The 18,383-nt window shown below is 39.6% G+C and overlaps 2 protein-coding genes and 1 long non-coding RNA gene across 6 annotated transcripts in view; 2 read left to right on the top strand and 1 right to left on the bottom strand.

Moving 5' to 3' along the window:
• Nucleotides 1-805: 805 nt before the first annotated feature.
• Nucleotides 806-14,483, top strand: phf3 (PHD finger protein 3). Of its 4 annotated transcripts, none has more exons than XM_026190419.2 (16): nucleotides 806-957; nucleotides 2,058-2,308; nucleotides 2,884-3,000; nucleotides 5,685-7,002; nucleotides 7,155-7,431; nucleotides 7,819-7,870; nucleotides 8,796-8,916; nucleotides 9,012-9,168; nucleotides 9,266-9,382; nucleotides 9,572-9,694; nucleotides 9,987-10,131; nucleotides 10,242-10,416; nucleotides 10,504-10,651; nucleotides 11,561-11,650; nucleotides 11,816-12,011; nucleotides 12,104-14,483. In XM_026190419.2, exons 2-16 carry the CDS (start codon nucleotides 2,074-2,076, stop codon nucleotides 13,888-13,890), a joined length of 5,058 nt encoding a protein of 1,685 aa, XP_026046204.1. In that variant the 5' UTR covers nucleotides 806-957; nucleotides 2,058-2,073; the 3' UTR covers nucleotides 13,891-14,483. The 4 variants fall into 4 exon arrangements, with proteins under 4 accessions (XP_026046204.1, XP_026046205.1, XP_080144224.1 ...); XM_080288098.1 differs by having other exon boundaries at nucleotides 899-957; nucleotides 2,062-2,308; XM_026190418.2 differs by lacking the exon at nucleotides 806-957 and adding an exon at nucleotides 1,060-1,737.
• LOC145419735 (uncharacterized) lies at nucleotides 4,148-5,495 on the top strand. The gene is made up of 2 exons (XR_013901074.1): nucleotides 4,148-4,535; nucleotides 4,614-5,495. It is a non-coding gene; the product is annotated as an uncharacterized LOC145419735 (long non-coding RNA).
• Nucleotides 13,862-18,383, bottom strand: part of eys (EGF-like photoreceptor maintenance factor) — a 178,577-nt gene continuing 174,055 nt past the window's right edge. Inside the window, exon 51 of the mRNA XM_080288105.1 lies at nucleotides 13,862-17,248. Within this exon, the coding sequence (XP_080144231.1) occupies nucleotides 16,056-17,248 (1,193 nt within the window). The 3' untranslated portion in view covers nucleotides 13,862-16,055. The remainder of the gene's footprint in view (nucleotides 17,249-18,383) is intronic.

Here is an 18,383-nt window from a genome sequence, read left to right as displayed (position 1 = left end):
CCGTGGCATGATATGCTGTTTTTTTTTTGTTTTTTTTTGTTTGTTTTATCTTTTAGTCTACTTTACTTTGTCAGGCAGGTTCTAGTAAAGTGATTTCTTAATACCCGGGTCTGGCAGAAATCAACCCCAGGTGTGTCTAGAAAACATTGAACGCAGCTTTCCAAAAAATGTGGTTCACGTTTAATTCATGATTTCCAAAGAGGTGCAATTACTTTTTCACATAGGGTCAAGTAGGTTTGGATAGCTTTTTTCCCCTTAATATATGAAATTGCCATTTAAAAATTCTTCTTGTGTTTACTTACGTTCTTTGTCTAACATTTAAATATATTTGATGATCTGAAACATGGAAGTATGAGAGATATGCAAACGACTTAAGAAATAACAATCCTTGATGATCATGATTTTATATATTTTAACTCAAATGAACTCAAACATCATGAATGGTATGAGCCCTCGAAGAGTTAAACTTAAACTTTAAGGAGCTTTTGCTTGCCTTTTTCTTATATAAAAATGTTTCTATTACAGGACATGCACTCAGAAAAGAATGGCAAATCTACTTTACTAAGTAACCGACTGTTTTCAATACCAGGCTGTGTTAAATATGTAACTTTGCCAGTTTTATAAAGCGAAGTTTTCTTCGAGCCTGTCCAGCTTCTCGTGTTCTCTAAGTGCGATGGTCGACAGTTTGATAAAAACAAACCGCTTGCTCTTAGTGAAAATTAACCATCCGGACACTGACAAAGCAGACACAACAAAAACAAACCATCCAGATGTGCTCTCTCTGTACAATCGGCTGCTAAGCTACCTGTAAACACAAGCCACGTGACAACGCCGCGCTGCCTGTCAGGGGCTTTGCAGCATCGGGGCGAATGACGGCTGAGTTGGAGGAAGTTACTGGGAGCTGCTTTGCTAGTATGTAACCGTACATGAGTTGGCAACAGCATCGCGACAAGAGAGGTGGGAGTGCTATAAATATGTATATGTAAAAATAACTACTTGTAAATATTTGAGCTGCAAGCGTTGGAACAGATGCATGTGGGGGGTCATCAAGTAACGTCCGCTAGCTGCACTCAGGCTACAAACAAACTTGGCAGCTAGGGCCTGTGCTATAGCCGCCTAGCTAGCTCGCCGTCGTGCATATTTATCGTCGAGCTGTCTAACCATATGTTTGCACATTTTGTTTGGCGCTTTTGAAATTTTCGGGCGCGGCTGTTTATTGATACAAATTTGCTGCCTGTAAGGCTGAATGGGTTTCAAAAAGTGAGTTAGCTTGGGTGGTAACTTCCTCCGTAAGTTACCGTTAGCTTGCTAACATACGCGATTGTCATAAGCTGACATAAACGTTAGCATGTTAACTAGCTAACAACTCATTGGCAAAACCTGGCGTCAGGAACGCCGTGCTTCTCGTGGACAGAAAGATATTTTTGGCTGAACTTAAATAAAAGCGTCCAGAGATGCGCTTTAGTTTGCTAACATTCATGTAGCGTTATTGGTTTGCACACTGATTGTGGCCTTCTCCAGGCTGTGAAGTCGTGGTGTTGCTTGATGTGAAAATAGTAGCATTTACTATTGCAAGTCGGTGGTTTTAGACATGCTTTTCTTGTATTTACATTACTCACCCGATAAAAGTCTTTGAAAATGCACAGAAACAAAAATAGCAGTGGCTAAGGAGCGTTGGGTTAACGTATTAGGACTGCAGAGTAGCTGGATGAGGCTTCCCATATGTGGAGATTTAAGGTATATACCACTTTGCTCATCAGATACAACATGTATACACTGAACTGATGGCAAAGTCTTCAGAAAGTGCACCGTAACTTTGTTTTTTGTTTGTTATCAGTCACAAAGTTTTCGCTGTCCCTCGAAATCAGGGAATATTTTGTGTTTTTGTTGGGTTTGCTTAGTTTGTACTACACTTGTCCCCATAATTGGATGCATTCTGTGGTGCAGGGAGAAACATAAGACGTTGCTGTCTTTGAAAAACAAACAGAGAAACATATATTAACAGTTTATCAGTTGTCTGCTATTCCTGCATCTTTTCTGTGTTGTTTTTGGTGCAGGAAGGCAGCAGCATTCATGGATATTGTGGACACCTTTAACCATTTAATACCCAGTGACCAGTTGGATGACTCCCTGGTAATAGGTCAGAATTTGGAGTGTGAAGCCAGTAATGAGTTTGGGACAGGACTCAGACTGGAAGATTCACTGAAGAACATGCTCAGTGACAAAGATCCCATGTTTGGATGTGCAAGCACTCAGTTCAGTCTGCTGGATAATGAAGACCCTGCTTTTCAGATTGCTGGCTCCACAAGTATGTTTGAAGGCACAAAAAAGTGGCCAAAATGTAGATAAATCAGTGTAGATTCAAACTTTGAGTGAAAGTTAACTAACAAATGCATGTGTGGCTGCCTGGAAAAAAAAAGTCATCCACACTTTACTTGAAAAGTTGATGGTGAAAGTTTTAAATATTAAGTTGTTAATGTACCGTGTAACTCAATGTATAACTCTGATTCTTCACCTACAGACTATTTTATCTGTGCTGATTTTTGCTCAGTTAGACTTTAACTCTTCAGGTGCTTCAAAAAACAAACACTGTAGAGGGTCGTCTTGTACTGAGATATGCAGGGAACATTTTCACCGTGCTTCTTTGCTTGTCAGCACGTAAATATCAGCGTTAGGGTAACTGAAGGTAAATTAAAGTAGTGTTGTTTCAGTAATGATGGAGAAAAATACAAAAATTTTTTAAAGAAACAATATAAAAGGATTCAGTATTATTGTAAATGTAGCAGTGTTAGACTGCCATTGAATTTGGACTGCAGTTTTTACATTTTTTTCAAATTGTATATTTATTAAGGACATTACATTTATTTATTTTTGCTTTTGCAGGTCTCGATAGTGGTTCGGCACCCACAGGCCTCCCTGGTGAACCAGCTGTTTCAGAGAGTGCACAAGTTAAGCAACTTGATGTCAGGCAGAAGAAACGTTCACGCAGTTTAGAGAACGGTAAGTCGATGCAAGTTTATTTTCTTTCTCTTTCCACCCTGTGAGACTTTTAGGGATGTACACAACTAGATGTTTAAACATTGCTGCCCTTGCGATTTGGTTACATTTAGTATTTTTATTAATGTACAGTTGCAGTTACTGGTTCAAAGGTGTTACGACACCACAGGGCTCCAGTCCCAACAGACTGTTTTTCTCTTCTTCTCTCTCTGTTTTTTTTTTTGTAAACAAGCAAGGGGCAAAGCAAATAGATGACAGCCGTACTAACTAATGCGGAAAAAAAAGAAAAGGAATAAAAGAGCAGCAGTGTGTCAATTTTTTTTTAGAATAAAAAGTAGAATACCAACCTAAGCCAGATGTAACCATATTCTTTAGCCAGATGTGGACAGACAGAACCAAATATATAAAGGATACCGGTGCTAGTACTGCTAAGGTTACCCTAGCTCTGCAAAATAATCTGATATTGTGTGTGTTTGCAAAACTATTCACACTGGAACATGTTGCACATTTCACTGGGGAAGGTCCTCTAAAATACACAGGAAGTATTTATTTGGCTAATGTAGAACTTTTTCCATTTAAAGTGCACTCAGTTAATGTTTTCTATGTTTTTTCCCCCCTGTCTTTTAGAGTAGTCGACTAGTTTAACCTTTATTTAACCAGGAAAATCCCATTGAGATTAAAACCTCTTTTTCAAGGGAGACCTGGCCAAGATAGCATAATAAGATAAGATAAGATAGAACTTTATTAATCCCTCGGGTGGGTTCCTCTGGGAAATTCAATTTCCAAAAAGCACAGCACCGACAGAAGTTACAGTTACAGTATATTATATATATATATATATATATATTATATATATATATATATATATAATATATATATATATATATATATTATATATATATATATATATATATATTATATATATATATATATATATATATATATATATATATATATATATATATTATATATATATATTATATATATATTATATATATATATATATATATATTATATATATATATATATATATATTATATATATATATATATATATATATATATATATATATATATATATATATATATATATATATATATATATATATATATATATATATTGTACAGTGAGGTGAAGAGGCACTAGGGATGGGTATCGAAAACCGGTTCTTGTTGAGAACCGGTTCCCACTGTTTCAATTCCTTGGAATCGTTTGCCATTTTTGCAAACGATTCCCTTATCGATTCCAGTCGCCCCGAATGACGTCACCACGTTGCGGAGCGTCATTTACCTGGCAGGAAACATGGCGCCTAAGCGGCTCAAACGCTCAAAAGTTTGATTATACTTTATGAGAACCGATGACAACAGGGCAACTTGCAAAGTAGATATTTCATTTAAGGGAGGAAACACTACGAATATGCAAAAGCATTTGCTCACAAAACACGCGATGACACGCGTTTTTAATTCCGCTCCGGACTCGTGACTCTCAACCCAGCAGCAGCGCTAACATTTGCACGTCCTCTCCCGTTAATGCGGCAGGTAAATAATCAACTAACAGTGCATATTATGTTAGCGCAATCTGCCTTATTACAAGACCTGCCATTACTGTACATGTAGGTGACCATGATGAGAGAGACAGACAGAGTCTGGCTGGCGCTCGCTGGCAGTTCTCGCTGCAGTCTACCGGTAGCGTCTCCTTTCAGGCCAGGATAGACTAATGTCACAGAGCAGTGTCTAAGTTTGTGGTCAAAGGCTTGCACCCATTTGCCACAGCAGATGCCCCCGATTTTTGGTAAGTGAATGTGTTTAATTGTAGGCAGGGACATTACTGGATATTCTTGTGTAATTGCCACAGAACAATTTATGTTATACTTTGTTATTGCTACAGAAGAATGTTGCAGCTTTAAGGCAGGGATGACTCCTGGAGTTGCTTTCTCACTGCATATGCTTTATTTCACAATCAGATCGATTCGATAACAAAAACATACAGCAGCTCCTCTCCTACTCCTAGCCCTTCGCTGCGGTGGAAAAAAGAACGACTTCAATCCCCTTCAAGGAACATACGTACAAAATAGTTTTCCTGATACACCAATGGGGCGTTCAATGCCATCTTGTAAATATGAGTACTCTGGCAGAGTAACAGTTCAAATGAAAAATACACCAGAACAAACAAGCAAACAAAAAAAGAAGTGTGGGGTACCTTTGAACCAATGAACAAAGTATAACAATTTATACTTTTTAACATAACCCGACCCCGTCAATATGTGATATGTCTCACAAGAATATTTATTTTATTATTTTACATTTACAATTTTTTTTTTCCTGGGGACCCTGTGACACCCCATTGAAGAGCCGTAGGCTGGATCTCTCAAGATCTCACTGTTGGGTTTGTAAGGCCATGTTACTCCTAAATTTCTATCTTGTTCAAAGAGAAGATATAAAACAAAGCTCTGAGCTAATCGACCTTAGTGTTCTCCTTTTTTTTAAAAAAAAAAAGAATCGATAAGAGAATCGATAAAGAATCGAATCGTTAAACAGAATCGAAAATGGAATCGGAATCGTTAAAATCTTATCAATACCCATCCCTAAGAGGCACTACAGCTTAGTTGTTCCCCTGAGTCACCAAGTCACCAATAGTCACCAAGAACATCAGCAGCTTTTAAGTTTTGCTTTTGTTTATTTAAACAGAACACAGTGGTGACCAGGAGCCTAACACACCCACCAATACCATGACCCGAGGGCGGCCGGCAAGAAAACCAGCCAACAGGCTATGCAAGTCATTTCTTATTGAGAAAGGAGTCACAGGTCCTGATCTAAAGAGAGAATTAACTCTCGGAGGACGTGTCAACATTAATGAGATTGATGGTGGGGTCTGGCTGAATCCAACTGTTGTATTGAGACGACTGACAGTCACAATTGGAGGTTTCAAGATTGAATTGCTACCAGGACCCTCGTACACACAGGGTGTCGATGCAAACCAGTCTGCATGCTCGGACGATGGTTTTTCTTACGGTGGGGAAGTTGGTTTCACAGTTTTGCCAGATGAAGCAGCCAGTGTACAGAATCCCGCAGCAGAGAGTGTGGAAGAGATGGATGTAAGTCAGAAGAGCTCAGCTGATGATGCAAGTCATGGGCTGGGCCCATATGTAAATCCAAATGATGTACAGACGACAAACGGGACGTTAAATACTGGCACGAAAGAGGCAAAACTTGACAATCAGAGTGTTCCAGAGAAGCAAAAGCCAGTCAGTAAAGGAAATGATGTTATTAAACAGCCACAGAGCAAAGAGAACAACACAGCTACTGTTAGTAACAAGACAGATGGTAATGAAAAACAACTGAATGTGTCTAAAATGCTGCCAAAGCCTAAACAAGGACCGACATCAGTAAAGAATAAGGAATTCGTTTTACATAAAACAAGCAATACAATTAAGGAGCATAAAGTTACCCAAAATATGCCATCCAAAATCACGCCAAGAGGAGAGCTGCACAAAACTAAATCTGGAAAGGAAAAGCAAGATGTTGTACCTTTGAAAAGGCCTGCAGAAAACATTCAAAGTGAGCATGCTACTAAAGTACAAAAGCTACAGGGTGCAGTAGATGCTAAAGTGAAGCCAAAATTACCAAGTTCTCCTACTTCTGTGGGAAAGAAAATTCCATCATCTGGCAACCGCGTTGGTGATCAGCAGGGACCAGCCAAACGTAGTACGCCCCAAAACAGCTCAAAAAGTGAGACTCCTCCCCCGCACAGTCATCTAGGAAATTCTTTAAAAACACCTGAAGAAGGAGGGCAGGAAAAGTCCAAAATGAAAAAGCTAGAGAAGATTCTTCAGAGACAAAAGAGTAAAAATGCAAGAAGCATCTCTGTGGACGAGCCGCAGCTGTTTATTCCAGATAATGCGCCCGTTGTGAAGAAGGACGCTGTGGACGAGCAAGTCGCTAATAGTGAGACTGTGTGGGATGGAAACAACTGTTGTGGCCTCTGCAAAAAGCACCACAATAACATGTAAGTGTTGCTCCTTAACCTAAATATAAAATCAAGTTTAATCAGCTGTAAAAGAATTTCTGCCTCTGTCCGCATTCTGTTTCTGTCCCAGTGCTAAGCTGCAAACACGCCTCTAATAATCGTACTTCGTTTTTTTTGGTTGTTTTTTTTAGGTTTATGGTAGGTTGCGGTCGCTGTGATGACTGGTTCCATGGTGACTGTGTTGGTCTTGACCTGGCGAAAGTGCGAGAAATGGAGGAGGAGGACCAGATGTACGTGTGCTTGAAGTGCTGCGAGGAAGAAACCAAGAAGGTGGGGCCTGAGCCAGCGAGTGCACCCAAACCAGAAGCTCCAGCAAAGAGCGAGACACCCGACCAGAAGCTGCCTCCTAAACCTCGTCCTGGGTCCTCTCAACCCCTCACATCAGGGGGAGTCAGACCAGTAAAAAAGGTAAGCAGTATCTCTCAGTTAACTCTAACTCATAATAGAAATATTTATTTATATCTAATGGATTTAAACTATTCACACACAGCAAATATTTATATCTTTCCCCAGCTAATTTATCCACTGATACTAATCATAGCCACTGTTACCATTATGCAATGGTTTGTCTCTTTGATTTAACTTTGCCAGCACAAGAGGTGTGCACATGGGTGTGTAATCAACACAGTGCACTCGCCATATTTTAGTATGATTTTACACACCAAAAGCTCACTTTTTTTTTTTTACTTTAGCTAAGGGGTGTAATGTAAAGTGTGTTGTTGTTGTTGTCATATGTATGTTTTCAGCCTTATGATATATAAAATAAATGTAACGGGGACTTAATTCTTACAATAGGATGCAGAGAGAAGGCAGTCCACAGATGCCCGAGAAGCAACTCATAAAACAGGTAATTTTTCATTAGCTTTGAATGTATAATTAACTTTGTCCTGTTTTAATATCACATTGGGTTCAAGGCCAGGCTGCATTCACTGGGTGTGTAAACAAAATTAACTTAGGACCTTCACAGCACATGAGCAGTATATTAATGACAGTTAGTACAGTCCTTTGAGGTCTCATTTATATATGAGAGAGCTTAAAATTGCATCACCTTAAGTAATAGCATTACTTCTGTAGTTGACATCAGGGTATTTACTTATCAGTTTACTCTATTAAACATACAGCTACTAAAGTAGGAACATAATGCAGCACAAGTCAGTGAGCCTTTTAATACTAAAATACAACAGTCTTTTTTTTTTTTTTTAATTTCAGACACACTCCCCCTCAGCATGGAAGATAACAGTTGCATAAATTTGTGTTTATAATCTGTGATTTAATAATTTTGTTCTCGGCTGCGTTTACGCGGACGAGTTGTATTACTCGTTCTCTTTAAAATGTGATCAAAGTTAGTCTGCCAGATTTCAGTCAGGCAGTGTTTTTGGACAGCTCTTAATTTACTCTGTTTGTGTTTTAGAAATGTGCTTTGGATGGTAATCTGCTCAGATGTTGTCAGATGTAATTACACGTTCTGGTTTGAGTTTTCACAGCAGGCTTTTAAAAAGTATTTATTTTTAATTGTTCGTATGAGAAAATACTCTACATGCCATCTTGGAAATAAGTCCATTTTGTAACATTTAACAAAATGATATTGTGTATTATAAAGTATAAACATGTCTGTGTCATATTGTACGTAGTTTTTGTTAATGTTAGGATTTCAGGATGTCCTTTTTTGGGATTAGTTTTTGTAAGCAAAGTCTGTGTGGAATAAATGTTTCTTTATGACGACAGATTTTTTCCCCACTCACTCAGTGGATTTTGTCACTCTGTCTTCACAGGTGTCTCAGTGAAACAAGAGTCAAAACATAAGGCTCCATCCTTGGCTTCAAAGAAACCCGTGTCTCTGGAGGCAATCAGGAGAAGTGTGCGTGATTCTCTGAAAGAAATCCTCGTACAGAGGTCAGTTTTTCAACACTTTCGAAAGATGTGTGGATGTTACATTTTTTAAAATCAGGGCACTTTATAATCGCCTATGTGCACTTTCTGCATTTCAGATTGAAGGACTCTGATTTGAACATCTCGGTGGAAAGGGCTTCCGAACTTGCAAAGAAGATAGAGCGAGAACTTTTTCACTTGTATAAAGACACTGACAACAAGTACAAGAACAAATACAGAAGCTTAATGTTTAACCTTAAAGATACTAAAAATAATGTAAGTATCATTTTATGTCAGGCATGGTCTAAATGTAATGTTTCCACTTTTACTATAAGAATAGTTTCATTTGCTTTGTCTTTATTGATCTTTTTAGATCCTTTGTAAGAGGGTTCTCAAAGGTGAAATTTCTCCTGCTAACTTAATTCGAATGAGTCCCGAGGAACTGGCCTCAAAAGAACTGGCTGCTTGGCGACAAAGAGAAAACCGACATGTAAGTAATGCTTGTCTTTTTTCCCCCAGTAGTATTGCATAAATTTACCAAACAAATTACAGTAGTTTACAGTTGTGATGTCCGATTTAAACTGAGTAAATATTATTAAGGTAATAGTTTAACAGTGTATTTTTAAAGATGGTTGTATTTTAGAATAGAAAAAAAACAAATTAATTCTTTGCTTTACAGACTATTGAGATGATTGAAAAAGAGCAAAGGGAGGCAGAGAGACGGCCGATTACTAAGATCACACACAAAGGGGAAATTGAAATTGAAAGTCAAGAACCAGTAAAAGCACCGGAGCCTGTAGAGGTGAGGGTATCATTGTGCTGTTTATGCTTAACATGCATAGTAAGTGAAATGTGATGAGATGTGTATCCTTACATTAGTTACATCGCTTCATATACCATCATCAGTTCTGTTCATCTGTCTGATTACTTTGTGAAATGTGCTGCATTCATATCTTTGTGCCTCATGTAAAAAGCTCCTACAATTCTCCTCCCATGTAATCCATTTAAGCTGAATATAGCGACAGATTGCTTCTGTTTACATGCAACAGACTTAGTGACGTGTTTGCTTAAACTTATTTCCTATTTTTTTCCAGCTTGAACCTCCTCCCAGAGTGACTGAAGTCTCAGCAGAACCTCCAAAAACTCCAGAGAAGAAGGAAGAGAATGCTAACACAGCTAAAGACACTACAAGCCAACACAAGTCTCACTTATTTGACCTACACTGTAAAATCTGCACAGGTAAATGATAACATGAGAACAAAAAAAAGACTAGAGATTAACCTGTGTCTTTAATAAAACATCTCATTCAGTATTGTCACCATTGATCTCTGGTGTTATATTTTCTGAAGGTCGAATGGCACCCCCTGTTGAGGAGGCACCAACCAAAGTGGTTAAAGTTGCAACTACAGTGGTTAGGAGGCAGTCTACCAAAACAGAGGAGACAAAGGGCACCACGCCGCCCGCAATCGACGATGACCTGCACCTCACTGTCTTAGAGGAGAGCTTCCAAAATGCTCAGATAGGGTACGAAGCAGTTGTTTTAGACATTTTGTCTGGATCTGGATAATGTTTTCTTTCAGTGCTTAATTCATTTCTCCTTCATTGTCACAGGTCTGATCATGCAGCTGGAAGAGAGGAAGAAGCTACTTTCCTTTCCAACCTGAAGTGTCTGTGGCAAGGATTCATTCATATGCACGCTGTGGCAAAGTTGGTGACAAAAGCTTTTCCCGTCTCAGGTGTTTTGGACAACTTGACAGAGGTAAAGTTGACACATCAGACTGTACTTGGGTTTTAAACAGCTGTTGTAAACTATGGTTGACAATGAAAAGTGTTTCAGAAAAGAGACAAATTGAGGAAGATGAAAGACAATAAATACAAATATTCACGGTTCGTATGGGTGCTTGAAATCCTTGAGAATGCTTGAATTGTAATATTGTCTTTTCAAGGTTTGAAAAGTGCCCGATATTCAGATGTGGTGTTTAAAAGTGCTTGAAACTGTATTTCATTCAACACAAATAACTATCTAACCAAATAGTTTTCTTATCAGATAGAAAAATAAAATGAGTCGCAAAGTCTAAAAGCAAAATTTCTCTGCCTGGGCTGCCGAGCATCTTTGCATGTCAGTCTGTTTCAATTTGTTTTAATTTTTACATGGCCTTACTGAGGTGATGCTAAGTGAAACATGCATTCTTTTTTTTTTTTTTGGTAATGTGCTGAAAAAGCTTGAAAACTGACCTTGAAAGTGCTTAAAAAGTGCTTGAATTTGACCCTGAAAAATGCGTATGAACCCTGAATATTAGTATTCTTTGACACAGTTGTTTAAGCAACAGCCAGGCAAGAGCCAGTTCTGATGAATGGCAGTGGGATAAAGATTGCTTTTAGCACAGATACAGGGAGAAAATGGCAGTCAGACATGAGTATTTATGTACTAAAAAACTAAAACAAAACATTGCAGAAATGTGCTGACACTTGTTGTTGTAGAACAGTTTATTAGGACACAGGAAATATAAACCACAGTCCAGCTGGAAGAACTAGATTTGTAACATTACTCCCACGTAACTACAGATTTATGAGTGATCAAATACTGCCAACTACTTTGTATCTCTAACACTCCATAAGGTGTGCTCTTTTTATTTATTCATTTAAAAACATGTTTTTTCTCCAATAGGACCTTCCAGATAGCATACAGGTTGGTGGGAGGATTAGTCCTCAGACGGTGTGGGACTACTTGGAGAAAATTCGGGCAACTGGAACAAAAGTAAGTTTCTCTTGTTTTCCGAGATTTGCTTATGATTTGACAGAAATAAATTGGCTTTAATTATTCCTGATATTGAGTAAGTCGAACTGAATACCACTCTTTAAAAGTTCTGATTTTTAACAGAGTTACAGATTTTACTGACACATGCTTTTTGTTTTATTAAAGGAAGTGTGCCTGATTCGCTTCTCCCCTGAGACAGAGGAAGATGAGATCTCTTATACTCTTTTGTATGCCTACTTCAGCAGTCGTAGGCGTTTTGGGGTGGTGTCCAATAATTTGAAACAAGTGAAGGACATGTACCTCATCCCTTTAGGTGCCACAGAAAAAGTTCCACATCAGCTTGTTCCCTTTGATGGGCCAGGTAACCGGAACACAATTATTTTTCTCTCATTAAATTAAAAAAAATCTTTTTTTTTTTTTTAAATGTTCAAACTTAATCTTTTAATTTCTCAGGTTTAGAAAACAACCGTGGAAACCTCCTCCTTGGACTTATTATTCGCCAGAGACCGAAAAGGGATTTTCTTACTGTGGATGTGAACGAATCTGCAAGGATTATTCCTGAAATAAAACCTGTGGCCATTTCCACAAAAGAAACCAGGGCAAAAGAGGAGGATGAGAAATTTTTTCTCTCTTCCTTGACTAGTGCACTTCAAAAGGAGAAGGAAAAACCACTTAACACTACTGAAGATGTTGATGAGCCTATTGCACAGTCTTTTGAAGAAACATCTGCATCAGAGGAGACCAACAATCAGGAGCCTCAGAAACCCCTTCGCTTTCTTCCAGGTGTGCTAGTAGGCTGGGGTGGAGAATTACCACCTCTGCCTGATGTTGGGTTTAAACCCTCAAGTACAGCACAGGATGCCTTGAAGACTCAGCCTGCTCCAAAACCAGAGACATCAGTTGGGAGCTCAAAAAGTCCAACAGCTGCTGCCCCACGAGAGCGCTTTGTCATCAAGAAGAAAGAAGCTAAACCTGCTAAAACTGAACCGGAGCTATCAAGCCCATCTGATACATCAGCTGCTACCAACTCGCTGGAAAAGAAAGCTGCAGTAGGGAGCCAGGGTACATCTGTCTCACTCAAAGATAAGCCTCCAGATGTATCGACTGAAGACTTCCTGGCAAGCCTGTCAGCAGCTCCAAGCGGGACTGAAACTAGCAGTGCTACGTCGGCAAACAAAGGCGACACTGGCCTTTTGTCTGAAAGTGAAAAAGAAACAACTGAAGGGAATTCTTTGTTGCAGCCAAAATCCCAGTCTGCTGCAGATCACGCAAGTAGCTCAAAGCCTCCTTTAAGTGGAATATTGAAAAAATCTTCAGCATATTCCACTGTGAATGAAGATAAAACAATGGTGCCACAGAAGGATAAAGCCAGCCTCCCAGATCCTTCCAGCCCTAAACCTGTTCCTGTGTTGAGCAGCACTAGGAATGATCTAATCGTCCCATTTCACCAAGGATATTTACAGCTCTCTCAGGCCAAGCACAAAGCTGAAGAACAAAGTCAAACAGCCGTTCAGTCGTTTCCTTGTAAAAAGAATGAGCCTGGTGTAGCGCAGGCTGGTGCTGTATTGACTCAGACAGTGAATCCTCCTACGGTCCAAGGAACTCCAGCAGAGTGTCAAACAGGAGCCTCTCAGTCCCAGTATAACCCAGCAATGGCACCAGCTCTCCCAGTAAACAACAGCACAAGACCGTCCCCGTTGCAGCAGCAACAGCCTCAGGAATCTGGCAGCTATGATTCTCCATCTGCCCCTACTTCTAATACTGTACCCACCCCTCACATCCAGAACCAGAACCATAGCATGCAGTGGGCTCAAGACAGCACTTCACAGGCTCCCCCTGGACCTCAGTCACAGTACCCCGAGAGTTGCTCTGAACCATCTGGCCAACCCTCATCCGTGGACAAAGACTACAAGCGTTTAGAGGAGCGATACAGTGACCCGTGGGAGAGGCCGCGACACACAGAAGACAAAGACCACGGAAGGCACAGCTACCACAGGGACTCCTATCACGGTAAAAAGAGCAGGCACCACGAGCGGGAGAAAAAGCACGATCGCAGCTATGATGATAAGTACAAGGAGAGGGGCAGGCACCACGGACATTCGGATGACCGCTATGCTGAGAAGAGGAAAGAGAGGCATCACAGCGACGACTACAGCAGCCGTCACAAGGACAGGCACAGACATAGACGGGACTCTGATTACGAGAATGGACGGAGAAGTTCAAAAGACAGTTACTCATAGTTTTGTTCAGAGAGCGTTTGGGGCTCTCAGGAGGACTGTTCGGTTGTTGTTGGTCACACAGCTGGTACAAACCACTTTGGTTGGTGCTGGTGGAGTTGTTTTACGCACCAGTCTGCATCTGTATGCCGTGTCTTTCACTAAAGTTACGTTTTATGTTACTCAGCGTACAAGCCAAAATAATATAATTTCAATGGAATTATGGATCAGTTCAGTTAAGACCAAGAAAAAAAAAAAAGTCAATATTGGAACATTTTTAACTTTTAAACTTTTTACTGTAAATATGTTGTTCATATTGAGCTGCTGTACTGATTGGTTTCGGTCTCAAGGCAACATAACAACAAACAAGTGGACTACTTGGATAATTTATGCTGAGTTCATTTGGCCTGAATGTAATAGAAGGTATTTAACTGAAAACAGCAGCTTGAGTTTGTTTTTTTTAACATTTCTTTTAAATTGCTTAAATATTTTATAAACCTGCTTTCTATTGAGAAAGCATGTACAATGTTGGCTTGTAATATACATTAGAGATGAAGTGTGCCTTTGCACTGTGTTATTGTACAGTTCGTAATAAAGCTGAACCTTTTTTTTATTAATTATTTAAAGAAATTCTTTGTCTAAAAAATGTATTAAAACCAACTAGGTCAGAGGTGTTAAAAATGAGGCCTGGGGGGGGGGAGAATCGGCCCAGCAAAGACTCCGATCTGGCCCACTGGATGATTGGGAAAAGTGAAGGAGGGCATGTGTTTTTGAGTAAAGTGTATTTTTATAACTAAGTTTTACAGCTTTTCCTATTGATAAAGACCTCCCCCGTGGCCATTCTTGTTAAAGGAACGAAGTAATAAAGAAACAAATGATAGGAATGTGCCTCTTTTTCACCAATCTATAGAAATTTTGGTAAACTAATATTTTCTGTGAATTAACAAAAACATTGAGCTACCAGAATGGTTTCCATATTTTCATGTTAACATATAGAAAAAGTGAGACGTGCTGTTGAAATTGTACTTTTTATATTAAGATATCTCAGGGGTTTAATGTGTAGGTAAACATCTTTACTCTGACAGAAAGGAGAGATTCACTCATCTGGTCCCTTCAAAATCAAAGTGGTCTGTATGTGATGGAACTAGATGTTAGCATTGCGACCTTGCAGCAAGAAGGTCCTTGGTTTGAATCCATCATCTTGACGGGGAACCCCCATGTTTGCATGTTCTCCCATTGTGTGAGTGGGTTCTCTCTGAGTACTTCGGCTTCCTCCCACAGTCCAAAGACATGCAGTTTGCGGGGTTAGTGCATCGATGTTTCTTTTTGTTAGCTCTTAAGCAAAAGAAAATGGATTAACAAGATGGGTAGATGGGTGTCATGTTAAGTTTTACCTTTTGTTTGGAAAGTGATGTAAATCAGAAAAGTCAGCCAAGGAATCAGAGAGTTTAATTTGTCCTTTAACACTTTAAATGTATATGTTTCATCAAACTGAATTTTAAGTGCAACTCAGAACTGGTATGTAAAGTGTTGAAGAAACAAGTAGTACAATTCAATTGCTTTAAAAAACAGGACTATATGCAGTCCTGTGAAAAACTAAGTGCACTCCACGATTCAGTACTTGGAGGACTACCGTTAGCGGCAGTCTTTAAGTAACTTTAAATAACTACTCTGTATGACTATCAGTATCTCACATCAGTATGAAAGAATTATGGCCCATCCTTTACAGCATTCCTTCATCTCTTTGAGTTTTGAGGGTATTTGTTTTTGCACAGCTCTTAAGTTTCCACCACAACATTTCAGTCAGGTTGAGGTGATTGATTCTGTTGTAGATTTGCTGCTGCACTTGGGATCATTGTCCTGTTGCATGAAACAATTTTGGACAATCTTTAGTTAAGTGTACAGAGGAGTTCATGAACGACTCTGATTAGATGTCCAAGTCCCAGTCGTCACCCCTCCACCACTGTGCTTGACGGTTGGAGTCATCTGTGTTGATATGCTGTTTGGTTTTCAGCAAATGTGCTACTGTGCATTACAGCCAAAAATCTCCACCTTGGTCTGTATGAAGAACATGAAGACGGTAAAAGTGCACTTGGATTTTCACATGACTAAATACTAGAAAACACAATATCAACTACCTTAAAAGGTACATTTCCTACTGTTGTAAAGACCAGAACTTGCAGTTTCACTTACTCGTTTCCATCAAAGATATTAAAACCTTCACTTTTTTTAAGAAACAGCCCTTGCTTGGTATCTCCAAACAAACAGACATTTCTAAGATTCCCCGCAAAGCCATTTGAAAACATTCCCAAGGTCACAACTGATATGTTTCTGTACAGTTCAAACCCTCCAAAGTAAAACTGCCCCCCGTAGTTTAAGGCTACATATCGCTCAAATGGATCTACATTTTCAGAGAGGATCTCCTGGCTGTTCAGTAACACTTGAATAACAGTGCTATTTAGAGATATAGAGACATTGTGCCATTTGTTACAGCAGAGAGTGAGATTTCTGAAAACCAATGGGAAGGAAAGTCTTTCTCCAAGATTGACTGTTATTTTAAGATAGCCCCCTTCAAGTCCAACTGCAAGGTGGTCATCATCTTCGTGTTCAGCCTTTCCCATCCACATGATCAGACTGTCATTGGAGACTGTGAGAAAGCTGAAAGAAACCTGTGTGTATTTTAAGTTTCTTGTGTTGTATTTAGAGTCCCAGTATTTAACAAAAGAGTTTCCAACAAACTTCAGAGTGCCTGTGGACATTTCCTTGTCACAGTACCTCCCGGTCCACCCTAAGGGGCAAATGCAGTGATACGAGGTGACACTAGATGCCACGCATAAGGAACCATGTTTGCAGACGTTGTTTACACAGCTCACAGACTGGTTACACACAGAACCGGTCCATAATGGTGGACATACACAAGTGAACGAGTCACTACTTGTTGCCCTGCAGTGACCTCCATTCTGGCACACCTTGTACCCGCAGGCTGTCCCATCCCAGTCACCTATGTTGGCCCCACTTAAAGCTCCCCTCTCTGTTAACTCAAACTCTCGATCATTGAGTGTTATCTCTCGCAGGCCACCAGTGAAGCTCACAGGATCCCCTTCAGTTGCATCCGTGGAGACAAAGCTCAGAGTCGACACGCCTCCGACGAAGACGTCAGTAGCAACATCGAGTGTGGCCATGCCTTCAGTCACATTTTCTCTAACTTCCTTGTTATCCAGACTGAGGAAGCCTCGGTTACCAGTTCGGCCAGCCTTAACCGTGAGCCAGGTCCTGCCGCTTAAGTCCACTTGTTCAGAGGACTGCAGGATGTGGGTGCCGTCCCCAAGATTGTATCGCAGCTGGACAAACCCAGATGCCAGTGAGAGGCAGAAGAAGTCTCCTGTGGAAAAAACAATTTATGAGTAACTTGTTTGAAAAAAGTAATTTCTTCTACTTTTACCGTGGTAAAGATTAGTATTAATATTAGATGTGCACAGTACTGTCTTTTAACTAAGGGCATTATTATTGATTTTTTCAAAACTAAAAATTAGACACAGATGCAGTTAGGCCCACAATTTTTTGACCAGTGACTTTTTAAAATGTTATTTTTGTAGTATTTTTTCTCTACACCGCAGTGTATTCTAAATTGAAATACAAAGGTTCAGCTTTAATTCAAAGGTGCCCTCTATTTTCAGAATTTCAGTTTTATTTTGAAAAGTAATTGGACAAAATTATTGTTCTGTGACAAATACATAAAAGATCTGGAGTCGATTCAAGATTTTGAAACTTTATTTGGTGGCTTTTCTTTGGAACTGAACAGAAGACCCCAAGAGATGTTAATGGAAGGAGAAGGAGAAATAAACCCACCAGAGAAACAGCAAAAGCTTGTGGCCAAATCAAATCTCAAATTCATCAAATTTTGATGTATTATTACTATATTACTAAAAGAGCAAATGCACTAAAGTGAATGGTTGAGAAAAATACCTTCACAATATCGAACCAAGTCGAGAACACTCTTGAGAAAGCAGGCTTAAAATGATCAAGATCTGCAATCAAGAGACGCCTTCACGAATCGAAATGCAGAGAATTTAGAACAAAGTGCAAACCAGTGAAAGCCAGAACTGGAAAGCCAGATAAGACTTTGCCAGAAAACATCTACAAGAGCCTGCACAGCCCCCCCAAAAATTCTTTGGGCAGATGAAACCAAGATTAACTTGTACCAACATGATAGGCAACAGAAAACCATGGAGAGGAAAAGGCGCACCTCATGATCTGAAGCACACCACATTATCTGTCAAACACGATGGCATGGGCACGTATGGCTGCGGGCGTCACTAGTGTTTATTAATGACGTGACTGCTGATAGAAGTAGCGGGATGAATTCTGGAGTGCACAAGGCTACGCTCTCTGCTCAGATTCAGTCAGATGCTGGAAACTGATCTGCTTCACAAATGGATAATGAGCCAAATCGCGCAGCAAAAGCAACCAAAGAGTTTCTGAAGCCAAAGAAATGGAATATTCTTCACCTGATCTCA

The sequence above is a fragment of the Astatotilapia calliptera genome, chromosome 13, assembly GCF_964374335.1.
Source record: "Astatotilapia calliptera chromosome 13, fAstCal68.1, whole genome shotgun sequence".
Classification (NCBI taxonomy): Eukaryota; Metazoa; Chordata; class Actinopteri; order Cichliformes; family Cichlidae; genus Astatotilapia; species Astatotilapia calliptera.
Note: the sequence above shows the minus strand (reverse complement) of the source record. Positions and strands in the feature narration are given on the sequence as shown.

Excerpts from the sequence above, each read along its gene's own strand:
- phf3 (XM_026190418.2), top strand. The coding sequence starts at position 1,709 with ATGAGGCTTCCCATATGTGGAGATTTAAG. Across the intron at positions 7,432-7,818 it reads GAGTCAGACCAGTAAAAAAG|GATGCAGAGAGAAGGCAGTC; the intron begins GTAAGCAGTATC and ends TTCTTACAATAG. Across the intron at positions 9,169-9,265 it reads TTAAAGATACTAAAAATAAT|ATCCTTTGTAAGAGGGTTCT; the intron begins GTAAGTATCATT and ends TGATCTTTTTAG.